The sequence below is a fragment of the Lissotriton vulgaris genome, chromosome 11 (genome assembly GCF_964263255.1).
Source record: "Lissotriton vulgaris chromosome 11, aLisVul1.2, whole genome shotgun sequence".
In the NCBI taxonomy this organism is placed as follows: Eukaryota; Metazoa; Chordata; class Amphibia; order Caudata; family Salamandridae; genus Lissotriton; species Lissotriton vulgaris.
The window spans coordinates 775,352,705-775,370,314 of NC_141699.1; the positions used below are offsets into that span (position 1 = coordinate 775,352,705).

The following is a 17,610-nucleotide window of genomic DNA, read 5'->3' on the forward strand; positions in this document are numbered from 1 at the left end:
TATGCCCCATAGTTCTGCTGTACAGTTATGGTGTTATTGTGCTTTTTTGCTACTTTGCGATTTTTTGTGTTGTGTTGTTGTTATATTGTTACGTTTTTTGTTATTGTGTGATGCTATTGTTATAGGATTGTATTGTTACATTGTATTGCGTTGCTGTACGAAAACCGGAATTAATATGGTTAAACACAATTTATTTTTTACGCAATTCTACCCCAACACACCCACATTTATGGTACAATGCCAAAGTGTCTGCGCCAAACACTTCATTAACCCCTTCGCTGCGGCGGCTATTCCGCCGCAGTGCTAAAGGGGCGGGGCGGCCGCGCGGCGGCCGCATGCTGGTGACAGAACCGCTCCGGCACCAGCCGCGGTTGAGCTATGCTGGTGACGGAGCGGTTCCGTCATGACCCGCCCCGCTCTTTAGAACGCCCGCGCAGGCGCGGAATCAGCGCCGCGCAGGCGCGGCGGCTGGGCCATGACGGAACCGCTCCGTCATCAGCACAGCTCAACTGTAGCTGATGACGGAGCGGTTCCGTCATCAGCAGGGGAGGGGTTAATTACTACTGAGGACATATACGTTTTGCACTTCCATCCAGAATTTCAAAATCAGTGTATGAGCAAAAAAAACCATAACATGACATAAGAATGTAATTGGCAAGAGTCTTCACAAAGAAAATATGTCGGTAAGGGCAATGAAAATAAATGTAACAGCTATTCAAAAAGTCCTTTGGGACAAGATAAATCAATCTAATATCCCCTCTGAAATCAAACATGGCGTGTATTCACCTGCCTCGACTCTTTTCCCTTCTTTGAGTTGGTTGGCGACGTGCCTCGGGAGCATGGCGTACAGCAGCACCTCTGTTTTTTTCCTCTCCGCCTCGAGATGTTTTGACAGGATCCGCAGCTCTTCTTTTTTCCTTTCAAGCTGATTGGACAGCTCCATCTCCGCGAGCCTCTGTTGGTTGAGCAGGATCAGGTCTCTGGTGACATCATGAGGCGCTATGTCTGAGATGTGCATCTGCCTCTCTTCCAGCTCGTGCAGGGTACGCAGCAAGGGAGAGCACAGGTACAGCATACACTGGAACGTCTCCATCCACAACATCTGGCCTGAAACACAGTAAGTGCGAAATCAACCGATGCTTTACTGCAATTGCACATAATAATATCGATTACTAATAAACGCAGAAGTCTTAATTACCTGGACAAAATAATTAAAGCATCATACGCAAAATGATTAGTTAAATGCATTGGTATTTAACTTTTTAATTAACTTGCAATATCTTTTTCAGATATAAAAAAAATAAATCAAGCAAAACAGTGTGAAACCTACCCTAACTACGGTGAATCGAAAATTCCCAATGCTAAGAATAGGCGGTGGCCACTTGGAAAGCCTTTTGCATCCAGGAAGGTTGTTCCTTAACTCCAACAAAAAGAATACCATGGACCTAATAGTATAGCCAGGTCACTGATTTGTTTTGTAGGCTTTGAGTTTCAAAGGGCATTTAGGCCGAGCAGCCAATGCTTACTCTTGTACAGAGATGTTAGATTTAAAACTCAGATCCAATTAACACGTGAATATTTAATACTTGTATTTCCATTCAGTATAATCGCTTTATAACTGTATTTCCATTCGGAGTAAGGCCTTTTTAGGTCTGGTTTGATAGAACAGCTGTAGCCAGAGTTTATGCGGTCACCAGAAAAAGAGCTTTGAGAGGAATTTCTGAGCGAGGGGCTTGGAATTCATTTTTGGCTTGTGGGAAAGCTTATACTCAACACAGCAGTACAGAGTTGGTTTTAGTGACACTTCACTAATCAAGGCTATAGGCCTGAATTGGTAATTAAGAAAATTCACGACAAAGGCAGTACACCTAACTTATTTAGTGTGAAAACATGTGTTAAACCCATAGGCCTTAAAGGATCGCTAGTTAGTACACTTTGTTAAAGCTTGTAGACAGCTATAGTAGTCATGGGTTTTTGGTGTTGGTTAACCTTTGCGACAAATGCTGCGGCTCCAAGATTTGCACTTCGATAGCACTTATTTATAGTCTTAAGAGGGTTTAAATATTGTCTTGCCAAATGTATTTTGTGTATATTGCACGAGATGTAGTGTCAAACAAATGGCACTGTGCCCGACAGGCACTCCTTGAGAGACTCTGTCTCTAACTAGTAACAACAATGTAGTGTTTTCTCTGGAATACTGTAATCAATAACCATTCTTTGTTCATCCAAACAAAAAAGCATTTATTTCAAACGTAATTCACTTGTTGATAACATTCCAATCTGTTATTCAAGTGTTCAAAGTTCTGATAAAGGCAAATTTCCAAAAACTGTACAAATTGCTTCTTCAATTGATTTGAGCTCAACTAGCGATGTGCACTTCCCTATGCATTTCGGGACTCGTGCCCTTCGTCAGGGGTCAAATGTGCAATCTAGAAATAAAAGATTTGTAATACAGCGGGTTAGCAGGTATAGTGGTCCTTCCACTAAAGTACTGGCAAAAATAAGTTCAGTGTCATTCACCTAATAGAAAAAGAAATAGAGCGTGTGGGATCCCTGTTCTATGGTTAAGTTCATGATGTGAAACGCGCGTGGAACGAGCGTAGGTCCAAGTTAATCATGAAGAGTGCTCCGTGGAATAAGCGTGTGATCTTGAAGAGATCTGGTGGGAAATTCGATGTGAAAGCCGTTAACTGGTGCGTTTGTAAAACCGTGCAAGTATAACTCGCGTGCGCGACAATAGTGAGTGCTCAAAATAATAATGCAATGTATCATTGCCGTTCGTGCTCCCCATGCGAGTAAACACCAGATGTTATGTTTGGCTTGTGAATCTTATCGCGTCTCGGTCGATGTAACAACAATAACTCCCGCGGTTAGTCTTGGTGTCGGCATACGCGTTACAACGTAGGGGTCTTGTTGACACTTCATATGTGCTAGACCAAACATCACTGGACCCGAAAGCTAACATCATCTTATGCACAATTGACGTTTGTGCTTTATACACGTCTATTCCACACAACAGAGGGCTTGAAGCAATCGAATCATTCCTTTTTACAACATCCGATAAAAGAGGAATTAAAGATTCTACTACTGGAACTGATACAGTATACCTTGTACCATAGCTATTTTCTGTGGAATGAAGAATTTTATTTACAACTCGTTGGTACGTCAATGGTAAATTGTGTAGCCCCCAGCTATGCAAACCTGGAGCATATTCCAGCAGGCGAGCGGAGAGCAAGCTCTCAGCCCTCTATGCATGATGCAGTTTCGCGTATTAAAATAATTGGGTGGGGTGCAGCCCAAACTCCAATGCCAAAGTCCTGAAGGGTTTAAGGTCCCCCTTAGCCATCACATCCCCCAGTGTAGAGATTCCAATGTCGTCCCAGCCCCCAAAGCCCTTGAGTTTGCGAAGTTCCCTCAACCAGGTACAGTTCCATATCAGTGTCTGTTTTGTCGGTGTACATGTCCAAGCCAAGATCTTAGTCGCCCTTTCCCAGACCCTAATGTTGATTTGCATGGCTGGCAGTAGGCGTCTCCTACCTGGACCCCTCTATATAAGTAAAATAGGAAGAAGGGACGTGCCATGGTGTCCCTTTCTAATCTGTAGGTGGGGTGATCTGCAAGGGCATGAAGCCATTCATTTACCGGTGCCAGATGCTCTGCCCAGTAGTAGGCCTCGATGTTCAGCAGGGATATCCCTCCATTGTACTAGTTTCACTGCAGCGTGCTCAGGGCAATCCTTGGTTGTTTCCCTAGCCAAAGCAGGGAGCGTATTTCTGGGTCTATCATCCGAAATGTCTGTTGAGTAAGAGGGAAGTATTCATTTTGGAGGGCATACAAAAAGCTGGGCAATGTAATCATTACAAACATGGTGGCTCGGCCAAGTATAGTAAGGGGAAGGGTTTCCCAGCATAGGGCGCCCGCTGCAAAATTCGTTATGACTCGCTGGATGTTTTTTAGTAGGAGCGATTTCTATCTGTGGTTATATACATCCCCAGATACGTGAATCTCGCCTGCGTAACCTGGAGAGCCCCTGGGAGAGGGGGCCATGTTTCCTCACATCGTGGATTATACAGAACCGATTTATGCCAATTAATCGCATAGCCCAAGAAGGAGCCATACCTGCCCAGGAGCCTGAACAGTGCAGGAACCGTGACCGCCAGTTGTGTAACATACAGCAGGTAACATAGCGAGATCTTTTCTTCCTCTAGATCAGTCTGTGTGATTTGGAACCCCCATATCTCCTATGTCTGTCTGACCTCACAGGCCACTATATCAATGGTGAGGGCAAATACTAGAAAGGACAGAGAGCAACCCTGTCGGGTTCCCCTTCTAAAAGGGAAGTCCTCAGACAACAGCCCATTTACTTTAACCAGGGCTCTTGGATCCGCATGTAAGACTCTCACCCATTGTCTAAATTTGGGGCAGATGCCAAACTTGACCAAAACCGCCTCTAAAAAGGGCCAGTGGACAGCGTTGAACGTTTTTGCCGTGTCCAAAGAGAGAACCATATGTGAATCATCCCGATCCTGTACCGTCATAAGCCAGTTAGGGTCCGCCGTAGGTTCTGTCTGGTCGCCCGATCTGGTAATAAGCCTGTTTGATCTTAGTGGACCAGGCCCGAGATTACTTAGCGTAAATGGAGGGCCAGTATCATTGCCAGGAGTTTAACCTCTATGTTGAGGAGGGAGTTTGGGCGGTAAGACGCACAATCCCCGGGGGGCTTTCCTGGTTTATGGATGGGGATGATCGTGGCCAATCTAAGGTCCAAAGGGAAGGTGCCCTCTTGCGCCGCGTCCCTGAACAATGCTAACAAGTGCTCCGCTAGGAGGTCTGACCCCTTTTTTATAAAATTCCATTGGGAGTCCATTCGGGCCTGGGGACTTCCCAGGGCGCAAGTTAGTTATTGCCTCCTTAATTTCAGTCACCGATATGTCTGCTTCAAGGTCCTCCACATCCTCAGCTACTGAGCACGGGGTTTGAACAGTGGCTAGATATGCTAGAATCTCCTCTGGGGCAGCCAGTTCCCTGGCCTCTTCGAAATCCTTAAAATAGGAGGCAAATGCCTGTACTATTTGTGCGTCTCTCTTGTGCATCTGCCCCTGGTAGTCCACTATACTTTCTATCCAGCAGGCGTCCAATTCCTTACGGCAGAGTCAGGCAAGGAGCTTACCAGATTTATCCCCAACATCATATAATCTATGGAGGGTCACCTGTGCCTGCGCTTTAGCCTCTTCCATTACTAGGGCTCTATAGCGTTGTTGAGTGTCAGTCAGGAGCCAGGGAGTACCTGTGAGTCATGTCCCGCAAGATAGCGTTGTTCCAGCGTCAGAATTTGTGTTTCCAAAGTAGTGAGTTCCTCTTGTGCTTTCCGCTTCTCCCAGGCTATTCCGTTTTGGGCCCTATCACAGAGCACAGTCTTATATGCCTCCCACACTATAACGCCTGATTGCACAGAACCTACATTTTCCGTAAAATACACTGTTGTGTCGCCCTGAAGACCCCGCAATATCTCAGTGTTCTGCAGGTCCCAAGCCCTCAACCTCCAGTTCCCATTTCTCTCTCCCTCCAGTCCTAACCATCAGCGGGGAGTGATCCGAGATCCAACACGCCATGTACTCCGCCTCCCAATCAGTGCCTGTTGCCCGGGTGGGAGAAAGAAATAGTCCAGTCAGGAGTGCGCCTTGTGTGCGCCAGAATAATATGAGTAACTTCTAGTGTCCAGGTGGACGTATCGCCACACATCTATCAGCCCCAACTGTCTATCACCCTGGCCAATGGCGTAGTTGGGGGTGGTTGTTACGGTTCCCTGAGCGGTCCACAGGGATGGACATAACGTCGTTAAAGTCTCCCCCTATAATATGTAGTGTGTCAGGGGTATCGAGGAGGATGTCAGGCAGTCCACGCAAAGTCCTGGCCTGTAACTTCGGGGGGCATAAACGGATACTATTGTGACCTTCCGTCTACCCCCCCACGCCCCCATCACTCCCACATACGTACCCTGGGGATCTTTCTATGTCTGAGTTACCTTGAAAGGGGGAGATTTTTTAAGCAGGATTGCCACCCCCCAGGAGCCGGCCGTGTATCCCAAGGGTGCTAATACTGTGTAGACTCCTATCGCTAGAAACCCACATGTTGTGCCCTTGAGGTGGGTCTCCTGCAATAGGGTCACATCTGGGTGTACCCGTTTTATGTATGTGGATACAGCCACGGCCCGTGGAGGGAGTTTCGGTGGGGCGGAGAGGCGGGGCGGGGGATGGGGCAGGGTGGGGGGGTGCTAAAAACCGGAGTATGGATAATTGAAGGTAAGTAAACAATTTAATTAATAAAACGAATTTCGTAGCGTGCCCTGCATCGCAGAATGTGGTGCAGGGCGCGCTAGGAAATTTGTTTTGCCCCACCGAAACACCCTCCACGGGCCGCGGCTGTGTGGATACCAGCCCTCTCTTAATTTTATCCCCTAAGCCATTCACATTCCTTGTGAGCATCTTGTAGGAGTCAGTCTCCATCCCATCAGCGGGGAATCTACAATCATTCAAGGGGGCCATAGGAGTGAGTGATCAAAGTACAATCAGGGTGGGGGCAGCAGGTGAGCTTGCGACTCTGAGTGACCATGTGACTGCCTGTGCAAAACAAACCTAAAGAACCCAACTATAGAACTATTGTACCCCCCAGCGCCCCTCCCCCCTCCCCATGTCAGATTCCCCGCCAGTCGCTGAGGAGTGAATGCTAGGGTGGTGGAGGTCTGTCTCCCTCCCAGTCCCAATTCATGCCACAAGTTTCCAACTCTCGCAGCAGTCTCAAAATCCTTCTAAATGAACCAAAAGGAGGAGAGGAAACAGAGAGAAAGACGGGTCCAAGGAAAACAATAAACTGCCAAAGCGAGGGAACTGCCAAGAGTCTGAGTCTGCAGCCAATCCAGGGCTATCGCCTCCGGCTCTGCAGGTGTCCTCTAGGTCTCCGTAGGCTTTGGCAGAAGTAACAAAGAAAGAGCAGAAAAGAAGGGGTAGAAAGAAAAAGGGGGTGACTATCCAGCTTGCATGCTTCGAAATATCAATCTGGTACACGGGAAACCCTGCAGGCCTCCGTTTCAGGAGTGGGAATCCGGCGGGTCTCCCTGGGTAGCTGCAGCGTCCGCCGTTGTGTCCTGTTCCATCACCAGTATTTCAGCTGCCAAGGGGTGCATGGAGGGGCTCTCAGCCTCCTCCTCACCAGAGGAAGAGTCTCAGGTTTTATTCTCGGTGTCCGGTTGAGGGCGATCAAGGAGGCGAGCGTGTGCGAGTCTGCCGAGAGTCTAGGGAACATCCACTGCGCCGTCTGAATCTGCCAGTTTCTTTTTTGGCATATGGAGTTGCTTCCAGGAGTCTTCCCCTACGGGCCTGTTGGGATCTTAAGGATCTCTGTGGGGCCAGGGACCGTCTGGCGCCCCCCCCCCCCCGATGGCCCATTGCCATGTGTCAGCGCTTCCGATCGCCCCAATGTGGGACGTTCCTCCAGCCAATGCCAAGCCTTCTCCAGTGTCTGGAAGAGGTGGGATTTGCCCATTAACAGTACTTTCAGTTTCTCGGGAAAGAGTAACATATATTGAATCTCATGTTCCACAGTTTGGCTTGAATGTACGCCTCTGCTTCTGCACCTCCCTACTGTAGTCTGGGAAAATCATTATGCGTGTGTTCTCATGCCAGATCTCCTGCAAGCGGTCGGGCCTTCAACGCCCTGTGAGCCCTCTCTATGACAAAGCAGGTAGAAAGCATTACTTGACCTTTTTAAGTCTATTTTGTGTATTGTAATCTTTCCGTGTGGTAAGATAGGAATCATCTTTCTATGTTTATGTTGAACAGCAAAAGGTATTTTTTTCTGTTGATGCTGGGCATTATTTAAATTGAGGCTCCTCTGGTGGCTTACCTTGCACCGAATCCACCGTCAGTTTCAAGAGTCGGGCTTGGACCTACTACACCATCAAAAATGCTTGGCTGATAATCTCAGAAAGAATTCAGTTCCTTCTTAACCTTCAAAAACATGCACCGGCAAAGGCAGTAGGTCACGTTTAAATTTGCTAACACTTGCAATCAAAGGGGGCACAGATGCACACTTTTGCATGCATGTGTTAGCCAATTACAGCTAGACCTGTTGGCTTTGACAATGCTCGTTGATTTCTGAAAAAGATTTTCCCACAATGGGTCCAAATACGCTGACATTTGAGAGTATACAGGTGAGTTCATTCAGAGAAAATACTAGTGATAGTCAAAGAAACATAGCTCCCCCATAGCATCCCAGAAAGCAGCACCTACAATATTTGGCCTAACAATGGCCTTGTACATTTTTACAATTATCTTTACCGGAAAACTAGAGTCTGCAGTACAATAGAATACAATTGTTACTATCAAACAGAAACATTCTTTGGGTAAGACTACAGAGCTCGCTTTTCGTAAAGTGTCTCTACATAGTGACATATGGCAATAAGGCAAAGGTGCACACTCAGAACAAACATATGCAAACATATAGGCTGAACAACACTATTGTACAAAGTGATAACAGACATACACTCCACCAAATATAAAGGCACATGTAAATGCAAAAACACACAAATAGAGGCGTGAAAAATGGTTCAAACATACAGTTAGATGCACCATGGATGGGTGGGTTGGGTGGATGGATGGTTGGATGGATGGATGGATGGATGTGGATGGATGGATGGATGGATGGATGGATGGATAGATAGATAGATAGATAGATAGATAGATAGATAGATAGATAGATAGATAGATAGATAGATAGATAGATAGATAGATAGATAGATAGATAGATAGATAGATAGACGGATGGACAAACGGACAGCCGCATGGTGACATGGATAATGGATGAACAAATGGATTGATTGAGGAACACAGATGGATGGAGGACAGTTACACAGATGTTTGAACTGATGTAATTCGTGCATTTATGTTTTTTATCTTGTTTGCAATCTGACGTTTTTCCAGTTGCTGCTTGCAACTGTTCTAATATTTTTTTGTATTGCAACTAGTGGACAGGGCAGTAAATATGGCAGCCCAAACTATGTGTCTCATTTCAAGGAAATAACTGTCGGCCTTTTCTGCTGACTAGATTCTAAAAAAAAAAAATGTGAAGAAAACGATACTGGTTTCAAACACATTTCTTTGTTTGATTTCAATTAAGCACTCCTCTTCCAAACATAGAAGACATTTTTGCGGTTTCCTTTTGTGAGTGCAAATGAAATGCAGCTTCAGTCATCACCATCAAGCTTTATTGATACAAATTATACTTTCAATTGATAAAATGACATGTTCCGATTTTCTTTCGCACAGGATAGAATACTTTATCACTTCTTTTTTCTTTATCAGATCCATCTTTTTTTAATTTTTGTAAAACTAACAACACAAAAACACCCCAACTTCTCTTACCTCCATTACAGCTGATACAATGTTACGCATCAACGAATTATGCATCCACTTTGTATCTCGCATAGTTCCTGAAGGATACATTTAATCTGCATGGTGGATTATCATCACAAGAGACGTTTTTCGTATCAATAAATGTGTCAATTTTTTTTGCGTTAGTTTAGGGTTGCTCTCTATTTACCTTTTGTTTATTTTGCTTGTACATCTGAATTATTGGACATGTTTTTTTACAGTGAGTGTATGCCATTTTATATTGAACCTGCATTATATAAAACCATGAGAATAAAATAGATAATAAATGAGGTATATAAAGAGAGGTGAGCCTATAGTAGAACCTTTTAACATGTTCGATTATGCTTTCCATAAGGGACCCATAAATGGATGGAAGATTTTAGCTCAACCTGTAAAAAGACCAAAGATCTCATAAAAAAGCGTTCTCGCTCTTAGACATCAAGGTTTGCAAAAAGTGCTCTACCGCTCTCGGATCGCGTCATATCACATGGATGTAGAACAAAATTGAACTCGTGAAGTTAGAAATATCAGGCCTACAAGGGCTCGCCTCCAATTTAAGATGTATATTGGTACGAAAGCAGGACTGTTCCAGGTCAGTGGCTTGAAAAGATCATTTCCACACAATGATTGTGATGGCTCATGGCTCCTTTACCTGACTTAACTAATCCAATACATGGAGCCTAAACCTTAAGGAATCAAAATGTTCAAATATGGGTAGAGTAGAATGTATCTCTTATACAACAGAGCAATAGTAGTGGTGAATAAATCGCACCTCCTTTTGAGATAAAGTATTAGTGGGTTAGTAGGTATGATCCAAGAGTAGGGTCAATGGTGCTATACCTATATATCTGCACACCCTACTACCAAAGGTGTCTCTAGGCAGTGGACCCAAGGTCACAGCACATACAATGCCCACAAAGAGATGTCACAGCACTCAGTAAATGGTCCAATCAACAGTTGAATATGTAACGTCCAAAGTGCAGTTTGGCAGTCCAGTAAGAAATCCAATGTGTTGAATCCAAGTATATTTATTATGTGCAAGTTGAAATCTTCAACAACATAGGGTATGTGATGCCATGAGGTGCAGCCTAAACGTTTTTCATCACACAAGTGACTTCTTCAAGGCTCTTTCTAAAATTAATATGACATAATTGGTCGGTGGAAAACAGGTTAGCTGTTTTTGAACTCCCAATAAGAATCCAATAGAAGTGACGTTTCTATTATAAAGGGAACCTGTCATTAGCAATGAATAAGTCGGTGTTCCAGAATCCCCGAATTTCAACGATTCAACATTTTACCAATGCTAAGTAACTGTGGTCAAGAGATATGTGACCTTACTTAGCATTTAGGGAGTGCTGTGATATCTCTTTGTATATTTTATTATGTATACATTGATAGGCATGCAAAATTCACTGACCGCAGAATTCCTTATTTAGGCAAGACATTTGGAAAGTTTGACATTTCCATTCAATCTCCTTCACACACTAAAATGTTAACTGAATATGGTGACTAATAAATTCTTTCACTGACTACAGACATGCTTCCCAGTCAGAGGTTATCCCAGGAAGGCTGGCAAATCCCATTTACAACCTCCAGGTCATTCACACCATAACATGGTTGGTGAATTTTGACAAAGTAGTGAAGTGTTGAAGGTTTAGGGGGGAATGCATACAATTACAGACTGAATCAATATAGGAGGTGGTGGGCTGACCTGGTTTAAAAGTTGGGTAACACCACTGCTTTCACAGAGCAACGCACGTGACATGCCCTATAGGAGTTCAACAGTGCATGCTGCCTCATTGACACGTCTCTGAGTGCATTGCACTTTTCAAGGAAATGCTATGTGACATGTGAATAATTTGTGGTGTGGGCCTAAATACCCACAGCAAAATTAAGATATTAGTGATTACAAATAATGTAATAATGGAAATGGTCAATTCAGACTAAAAGTAATAATTTAACTTGTAACTTTAACAAATCGGAATTCTGGATTCTAGACATTAGCAGAGGAAGTAACCATCTTCTGATATCCTGCCATCCATCTGTCACTTGAAAAGCAATCATAAGATGGCGGTGGAGGCAGGAATCATGCAGACGTAAAGGTGGATAATCAAGCAGCTGCAATGTCAGAGTGGGGTGACAGTATTGATTCAGACTAGTTTGAAGGGGAGGTGGATGGCGGTCCCCACTGGGTTACATCAGGCGCATGCAAAAACCATGGTAACCGCTTGGCTTAGTAGTCATGATTAAGAGCACTGAGGAGCTCTCAAAATAATACATTAACAGTATTTTTTCTGTATTTAAAGATAAATAATGTCATGGAAAGAAACGGTTTTCGATCTTTATTTATGTATACAAATCTGTAAAATTTGAAACAGAGAGATATTTATGGGCACAAGATCTGCTCTAACAGCCAGTAGAATCTTGAAAACTGACACTTCCAATGTAGTAATGACTGGGGTAGCCAAATACATTAGCTGGGCATGGATTATCCGGTGTAGGATTGGCCGAGAATGTTCTCTTGGGCCCCGGGTAGAGAATAGTATTTCTCTCTAGCACCATTGTGTCATTATTTTTATCAACATATATTGTAAACTCTTTTCTGGATTTAATACTTTTTTATCTATGTTTATATATCTATGAATTTTATTAATTTGTACATTACTAGCATCGGATTTTATTGAATGGTTTTTATGGTGGTAATATAACTGGGATGTTTTTATTAATGAAATTGTATTAACCACTTGGATGCTAGGCGTTTTCCCGCTGTGTGCTGGAAAATGCCATTTTAGTGGCACCATGACGAGCTGAGCTCGTCATCAGCACACGACCCCCGTGGGTGATGACGAGCTGAGCTCGTCATCAGCATCGAAGGGGTTAATTGTATGCTAGTATGTCTTTTATGATGAAAATCGAATAAAGACTTTTTTGAATTGAATTGATATTTATGATTAGTGTGTCACGAAGCAATTACATTTTTGGCTTTATAGTTTTTGGTCTCAACATTAATTCAGTTGTCATGCTTAGTTATTTATTTTGTCAAGCATAATAATGGCTGTAAAATCAGTAAAATTCAAGGGTGCCTGTATATCCATATGAAAACCCACCTCTAATTTCTTTATTACAGGCCAATTATGACATCCTTAGTGGTCTGTGATAAATAAATGGCATAACTCCTCAACTATAATATCTTACTACTGTTGACTTGTGAGGCCCTAACGCCTGCTGCCAGCAGCTTAAGGGAAAACAGGATTAAAAATCAAAGCTGCATTTCCATCTTCTGTTCTAATTTTCTAGATGAACAGTGATATACGGAATGGAGATGATTATTTTAGCACGCTTCAGGTAATGACATAGAATATCTCTGCATGTTTCGACTCTTTCTGAGGTACATTTTTTTTATCCTAGTTGGATTAACTGATTTTAATATCATTTTGCAGCAAATAACTGTTTTTTGGTGTATTTCGCTTTGCGCTACAGATTCGACTTGTATTCTTCATAGTTGTGAACATCTCTTTCATAGGAAAAAGCAACACACAAAAGATTTAAGTGGTTTGTAGGCTATGGCCAGGTATTGAAAGGAATAAAGTTCCTGTGTACATACATTATAAGGATCTTGCAAGTCTCTCGGTGTTCCATAACTTTATGAAGGAACTCAGTCCTCAGCATCATTACACAATTTAGTCACAGATCGCCTCAGTGACTTTCAATATCCCGATAATGTACAGCAGGGGTACTTTATTCCATATATATTTGTTAGTCACCACATGTTTACAAAAAAAAGTTTCATTATATAAAACCTAATTTTGGGCAGTAATCAGAAATAACAGCCCTCATTCTTTTCATATGGATATCACAGCTTCCAATATATCTCAGAACACACCCACCTCTTAGCTCTAACATAGGTTGATTTTTCCAAGACTCTGGCATCATTTCCCTCTTGGTGCGGAAAACAAACTGGCTGTTAATGAACTTGCGCACGCTAGATATGGTGAATGTTACTTCTGGATGGACGATGTCAAAATACTGGTCCAGATGGATGCCCATGGTCTGGACGCCAGGAACAATCCTCTGGATGCTCACTCCGGCTTGCTTCACCCTGAGCTTCGAGAGAGAAGAGGAGAGGATTACACTGGCTCTCTGTCAGTGATGAAGGCAACAAACTCTATCACACATTTAATTCCTTATAGGCAAGACTTTGGGACAGGGGTAAAGTGAATATATATTGTTTTGTACTTATTGCATACGGAAAAAATGAATTAATTTCCAAAGTATATTATGTTATACAACCAGATTATGAATTCTTCATGAACAGAAGCAGCCTAATATTTTAATGAGGAAGAGAACGCTTTAGGGACTATATATTCTTTGGTTAGATTTAATCTGTTATTTAAGGGAATGATGCTTAGTTTTCTGACCTTGAGAGGACGGAAGATAGCCGCTAACAGGAGCAGGTGAGCGAATTAGTTGTTGGTATATAATGTGGCTAAAATAATGTTTCCAGCTGTTATCGCCTTAATCCCCATGGAGTGCAGAATAAGGGTGCAGACTGAATTTTTCATGGTCAAATTACACATTGAATTCTCAATTCTATGCGGATTAATGCTCAAAGATGGTGCTCAAAAGGATCGGGGGAGCAGTGGTGAGAGTTAATGAAGGGTGCCAGGGAAGGTTGCGAGCTGGCGCTGGAGTCACTAGCGTAACGAAACTTGAGGGGGCCCCCTGAAAACTACATGGAGCCCCCGCTAGCCTCCAGACTCAGGAGCTGTCACATCAGGGTACTGTGATGAGGGGGTCCCCTGGAGCTCGAACCCCCGCCCCCCCTGCACTTCGGGGCCATTATTACCCACTGACGGGAGTGCTCCATGCTCACTCATGACATAGGAGGGGTCAGGCAGAGGTACAATGGCGAGCTTCAAGACTGATTTGCATATGGCTGGATCTGAACTGAGGTGGCAAAGTGAGCTACAGAACAATGATGAATTCAACTCAGATCTGTGACTGGGGGTGAGTGTCTGAAAAATGTCAGGACTCCGTCCATCATCTCCTTGCGTTTGCTTTCAATTACTGTAACCAGAAGCCGTAGATGACAGCCAGGAGGGTGGTGGGTGAGATATTAGGGAGTTGGGGTATGTTACTGTTTTTTAGGTTAGACTTCTTTATAGTGGAGACATCAAGAATTTATAAAGTCACAACATCGATAATAATGTAACAAAATGCGCATGCAAATATTGGATGATTATGGCAATTATAACAAAACTTTTTAAAATAACGAGTATATTATTGAAGAAAAAACCGTGTAACAATGGACGCCTCTTGATGTGCAAAATAATGTCATAATAGACCGTATTGCTTGCAAAAATAAAATCAAAACTTTGTTTTTAAAAAAAAAACAGGAACTGTAGTTTAAAAACACATGGGTGGCTCCAAAACATAAAAAGGATAAAGAATAAAAATAAAAAACAAATTTAAGTTTTGGCCCACCATCCCTGTCACTGAAGTACACTTCTTTTCAGGCAGATGTGCACATATGATCTGGTACAATGCCATCTCCCTCAGTGCAAGAGAGACAATGGTTGAAGAGGGCAGACCTATTGACCAATGCTGTATGATGTTGGGTGTAGGAAGTGAAATATGGATGACAGTTGGGTGGACTAATGGATGGAGAAGACTACCCAAAGCTCCTATATATAAGTATTTATATTCATGATTTTATTTTATTACATTGGGCAAACAATGCCACCCAAAGCTGCCTATGAAATACACTACCAGATGCATCTGAAATGAATTACAAATGTTTGATTTACCTAGTTTTAGCCCATAAAGGTCCAATTAAAAATAACAGGCAAGCACAAGTGCAAATTGTGCTCCCGCCGATTATCTCTACAGCTGGATGTGGTAAGTATCAGGTGCGGAACTTGGCATGTCAGAATGAGCATTTACCTGCAAAGTGCAACCGAGTCCTGGGTCTTCAAACCAGAATTGCATACTCTTTGCCATGTGATTTGCTGTAGGTGTTTGCGATCAAAACAGGCATGGTGCCCTGCATTTAATCATGGCGAATAAATGTCAATTGGACATGTGGTAGGAACTCTTGAGCTATTTACATATGTGTCAATTTCATATGGGCTAATTGCAGATAGCCTGATTGCATATGGACTAAAAAGAAGTGTAGTTTTTAACCAACAGCCATATTTCATGGTTTGGGCATTTGACAAAAAAATTACCTAACTGGCAAAATATGCTTTCCCAATGTAGGCAGGAGTAAATTCAAGTGATCCAATTATAACGATGTCGTATAAGACACTTGGCACTTTACTGCTCGTTGGAAAATCAATGTGCTTGGCTCAAACAAATTGAATCTCCTGCAACCCGAAGGCAAGTTGTTCTTCCCTCCTTTTGTAAACGACCACCATTGCTCCTCTACCCTGCATGTAACAAATTGTATTCTGTTCTACGTAAAGCTCTTTGCCTACTCACTGGTAAGTCTGCATTATACAAACTATATTAATCTAAAAATTATAAAGCCTATGTCATTATTATTTCCATATCGTTAATTTAGAATTCCCCTAATGAGGTTTGCTTGCATCAATTTAATATTTTTTCTGCTACCATTTGAATGTATGCATGTATATAGTATCTCTATAGCATAAATCTAGCCAAAAGACAGCAGAGTCCTATACAGGGCCAAAAACAAGCATAAAGTAAACATGTGATAGGAGAGAGGTAAGTGCCTTGTGGTTGGTTACTATTTTGTGATGAACTGTTTTTTAAAGAGGTGAGTCTTTCAACTGTTTCCTATATTGGAGCAGCTCTGGGGTGGTTCTGATGAATAAGGGAATGTTTTCCGGATCCTAGGTGCATAGACGGAAAAGGCCTGTGCCTAGTGTTTTTTTCTTCTTTTACACTTTTTAATCTGCAGTCTGATGGCATCCTGGTCGGTGTGCTATGAACAACTAGAGATGGTGAAGTTTGTAAACGACACAACGGATTTTCAAGATGGTGAAGGACGTCAAAGGGAGACAATGAGTTTGATTAGAATGGGAGTAATGTGATTATATTTCTTCAGGGCCTGGAAAAGAAGTGCTGCGGCATGTAGAATGCCCATAAAGACAGTCAGTGTGGCACCTGGAAGGCCTTGCAGTAGGCCATTACTACAATTCACACGAGGGCTTTCTGGGAGAAACAGTTTTACCTTTTTTAGAAGAGAGAACTGGTACCAGCCTGTCTTTGTTTTATTGGCAAGGTAATCTTTGAGGATAAGGTTGGTGTCCAGGGTGAATCCAAGTGACTTGACTTTTAGTGAAAGTTGGGTTCGAAGCAGTAAAGTTTCATGTCATTTAGCCATGTTTGTACTACATTTTGTTTGTTGTAATTGGCAAATAGCAGGATTTCTGTCCTTGGATGGGTTGAGCTTAGGTAGGCGCTGGACAGTCTGATCTGGATGCTCTGAAATCAGTGTTTGAGACAAGGATGTCTGTAGAAGAGGATAGTTTCAAGGACAGTTGTGTATTCACAGCATATTTCTTTAGCGTGATGGTGTTATCTGTGAATAGACCATCATGTGGTTCCATGTAAAGGCTGAAGATGTAGTGTTCTTGATGCTGAAGGATGATCTAAAGGTAGACTAGTAGCATTTGCAGGAGATGGTTAGCATTGATGTGACCTTGGGTGGGAGCATAGACTGCTTTTTCAATGATCTTGCCAATGAATGGTAGGTAAGTGATGGGATGCTAGTTGAGTAGGTCAACATGGTCAAGTGTTGGCTTCCTAAAGAGTGGGTGGATAGGGCCTGTCTTCTGAGCATCTGGTAAGATGCCTTGAGTGAGATAGGCAATAACAATGGTAAGCAGGGGTAGCAGATGGTCCCTAGAGGGACCTTTAATGAATGGCAAGGGTAGGAGATCATATTCATATGAAGAGGTTTTGAAGAAGTTGAGAATGTCAGAAGATTGAGTAGGGCTTTGAATGCGGACCTTTCGGGATTCTACAGGAAGGGGTAGAGGAAAGAGAAGAAGCAGGCTTGGTGTTGTCAATGTGCCATTGAATCCCTTGTATCTTTTCACTGAAGTTGTGGTTGATGGCATTGCACTTTTCTGTGGAGTAAGGAATAGGTGAGTATGGCAGGGAGTTGATGCAGTGCTTGATTGTCTTGAAAATAGTTCTGCTTCAAATTTCTGCC

At 42.9% G+C, this 17,610-nt stretch overlaps 1 protein-coding gene across 1 annotated transcript in view; it reads right to left on the reverse strand.

The window, feature by feature from the left end:
• The window catches only part of LOC147683486 (guanylate cyclase soluble subunit beta-2-like), a 350,021-nt gene that overhangs the window by 130,672 nt on the left and 201,739 nt on the right, over positions 1-17,610 (reverse strand). Inside the window, exons 7-8 of the mRNA XM_086944858.1 lie at positions 13,316-13,532; positions 787-1,107 (exon numbers count right to left, since the gene is read on the reverse strand). Of these exons, the coding sequence (XP_086800984.1) occupies positions 787-1,107; positions 13,316-13,532 (538 nt within the window). The remainder of the gene's footprint in view (positions 1-786; positions 1,108-13,315; positions 13,533-17,610) is intronic.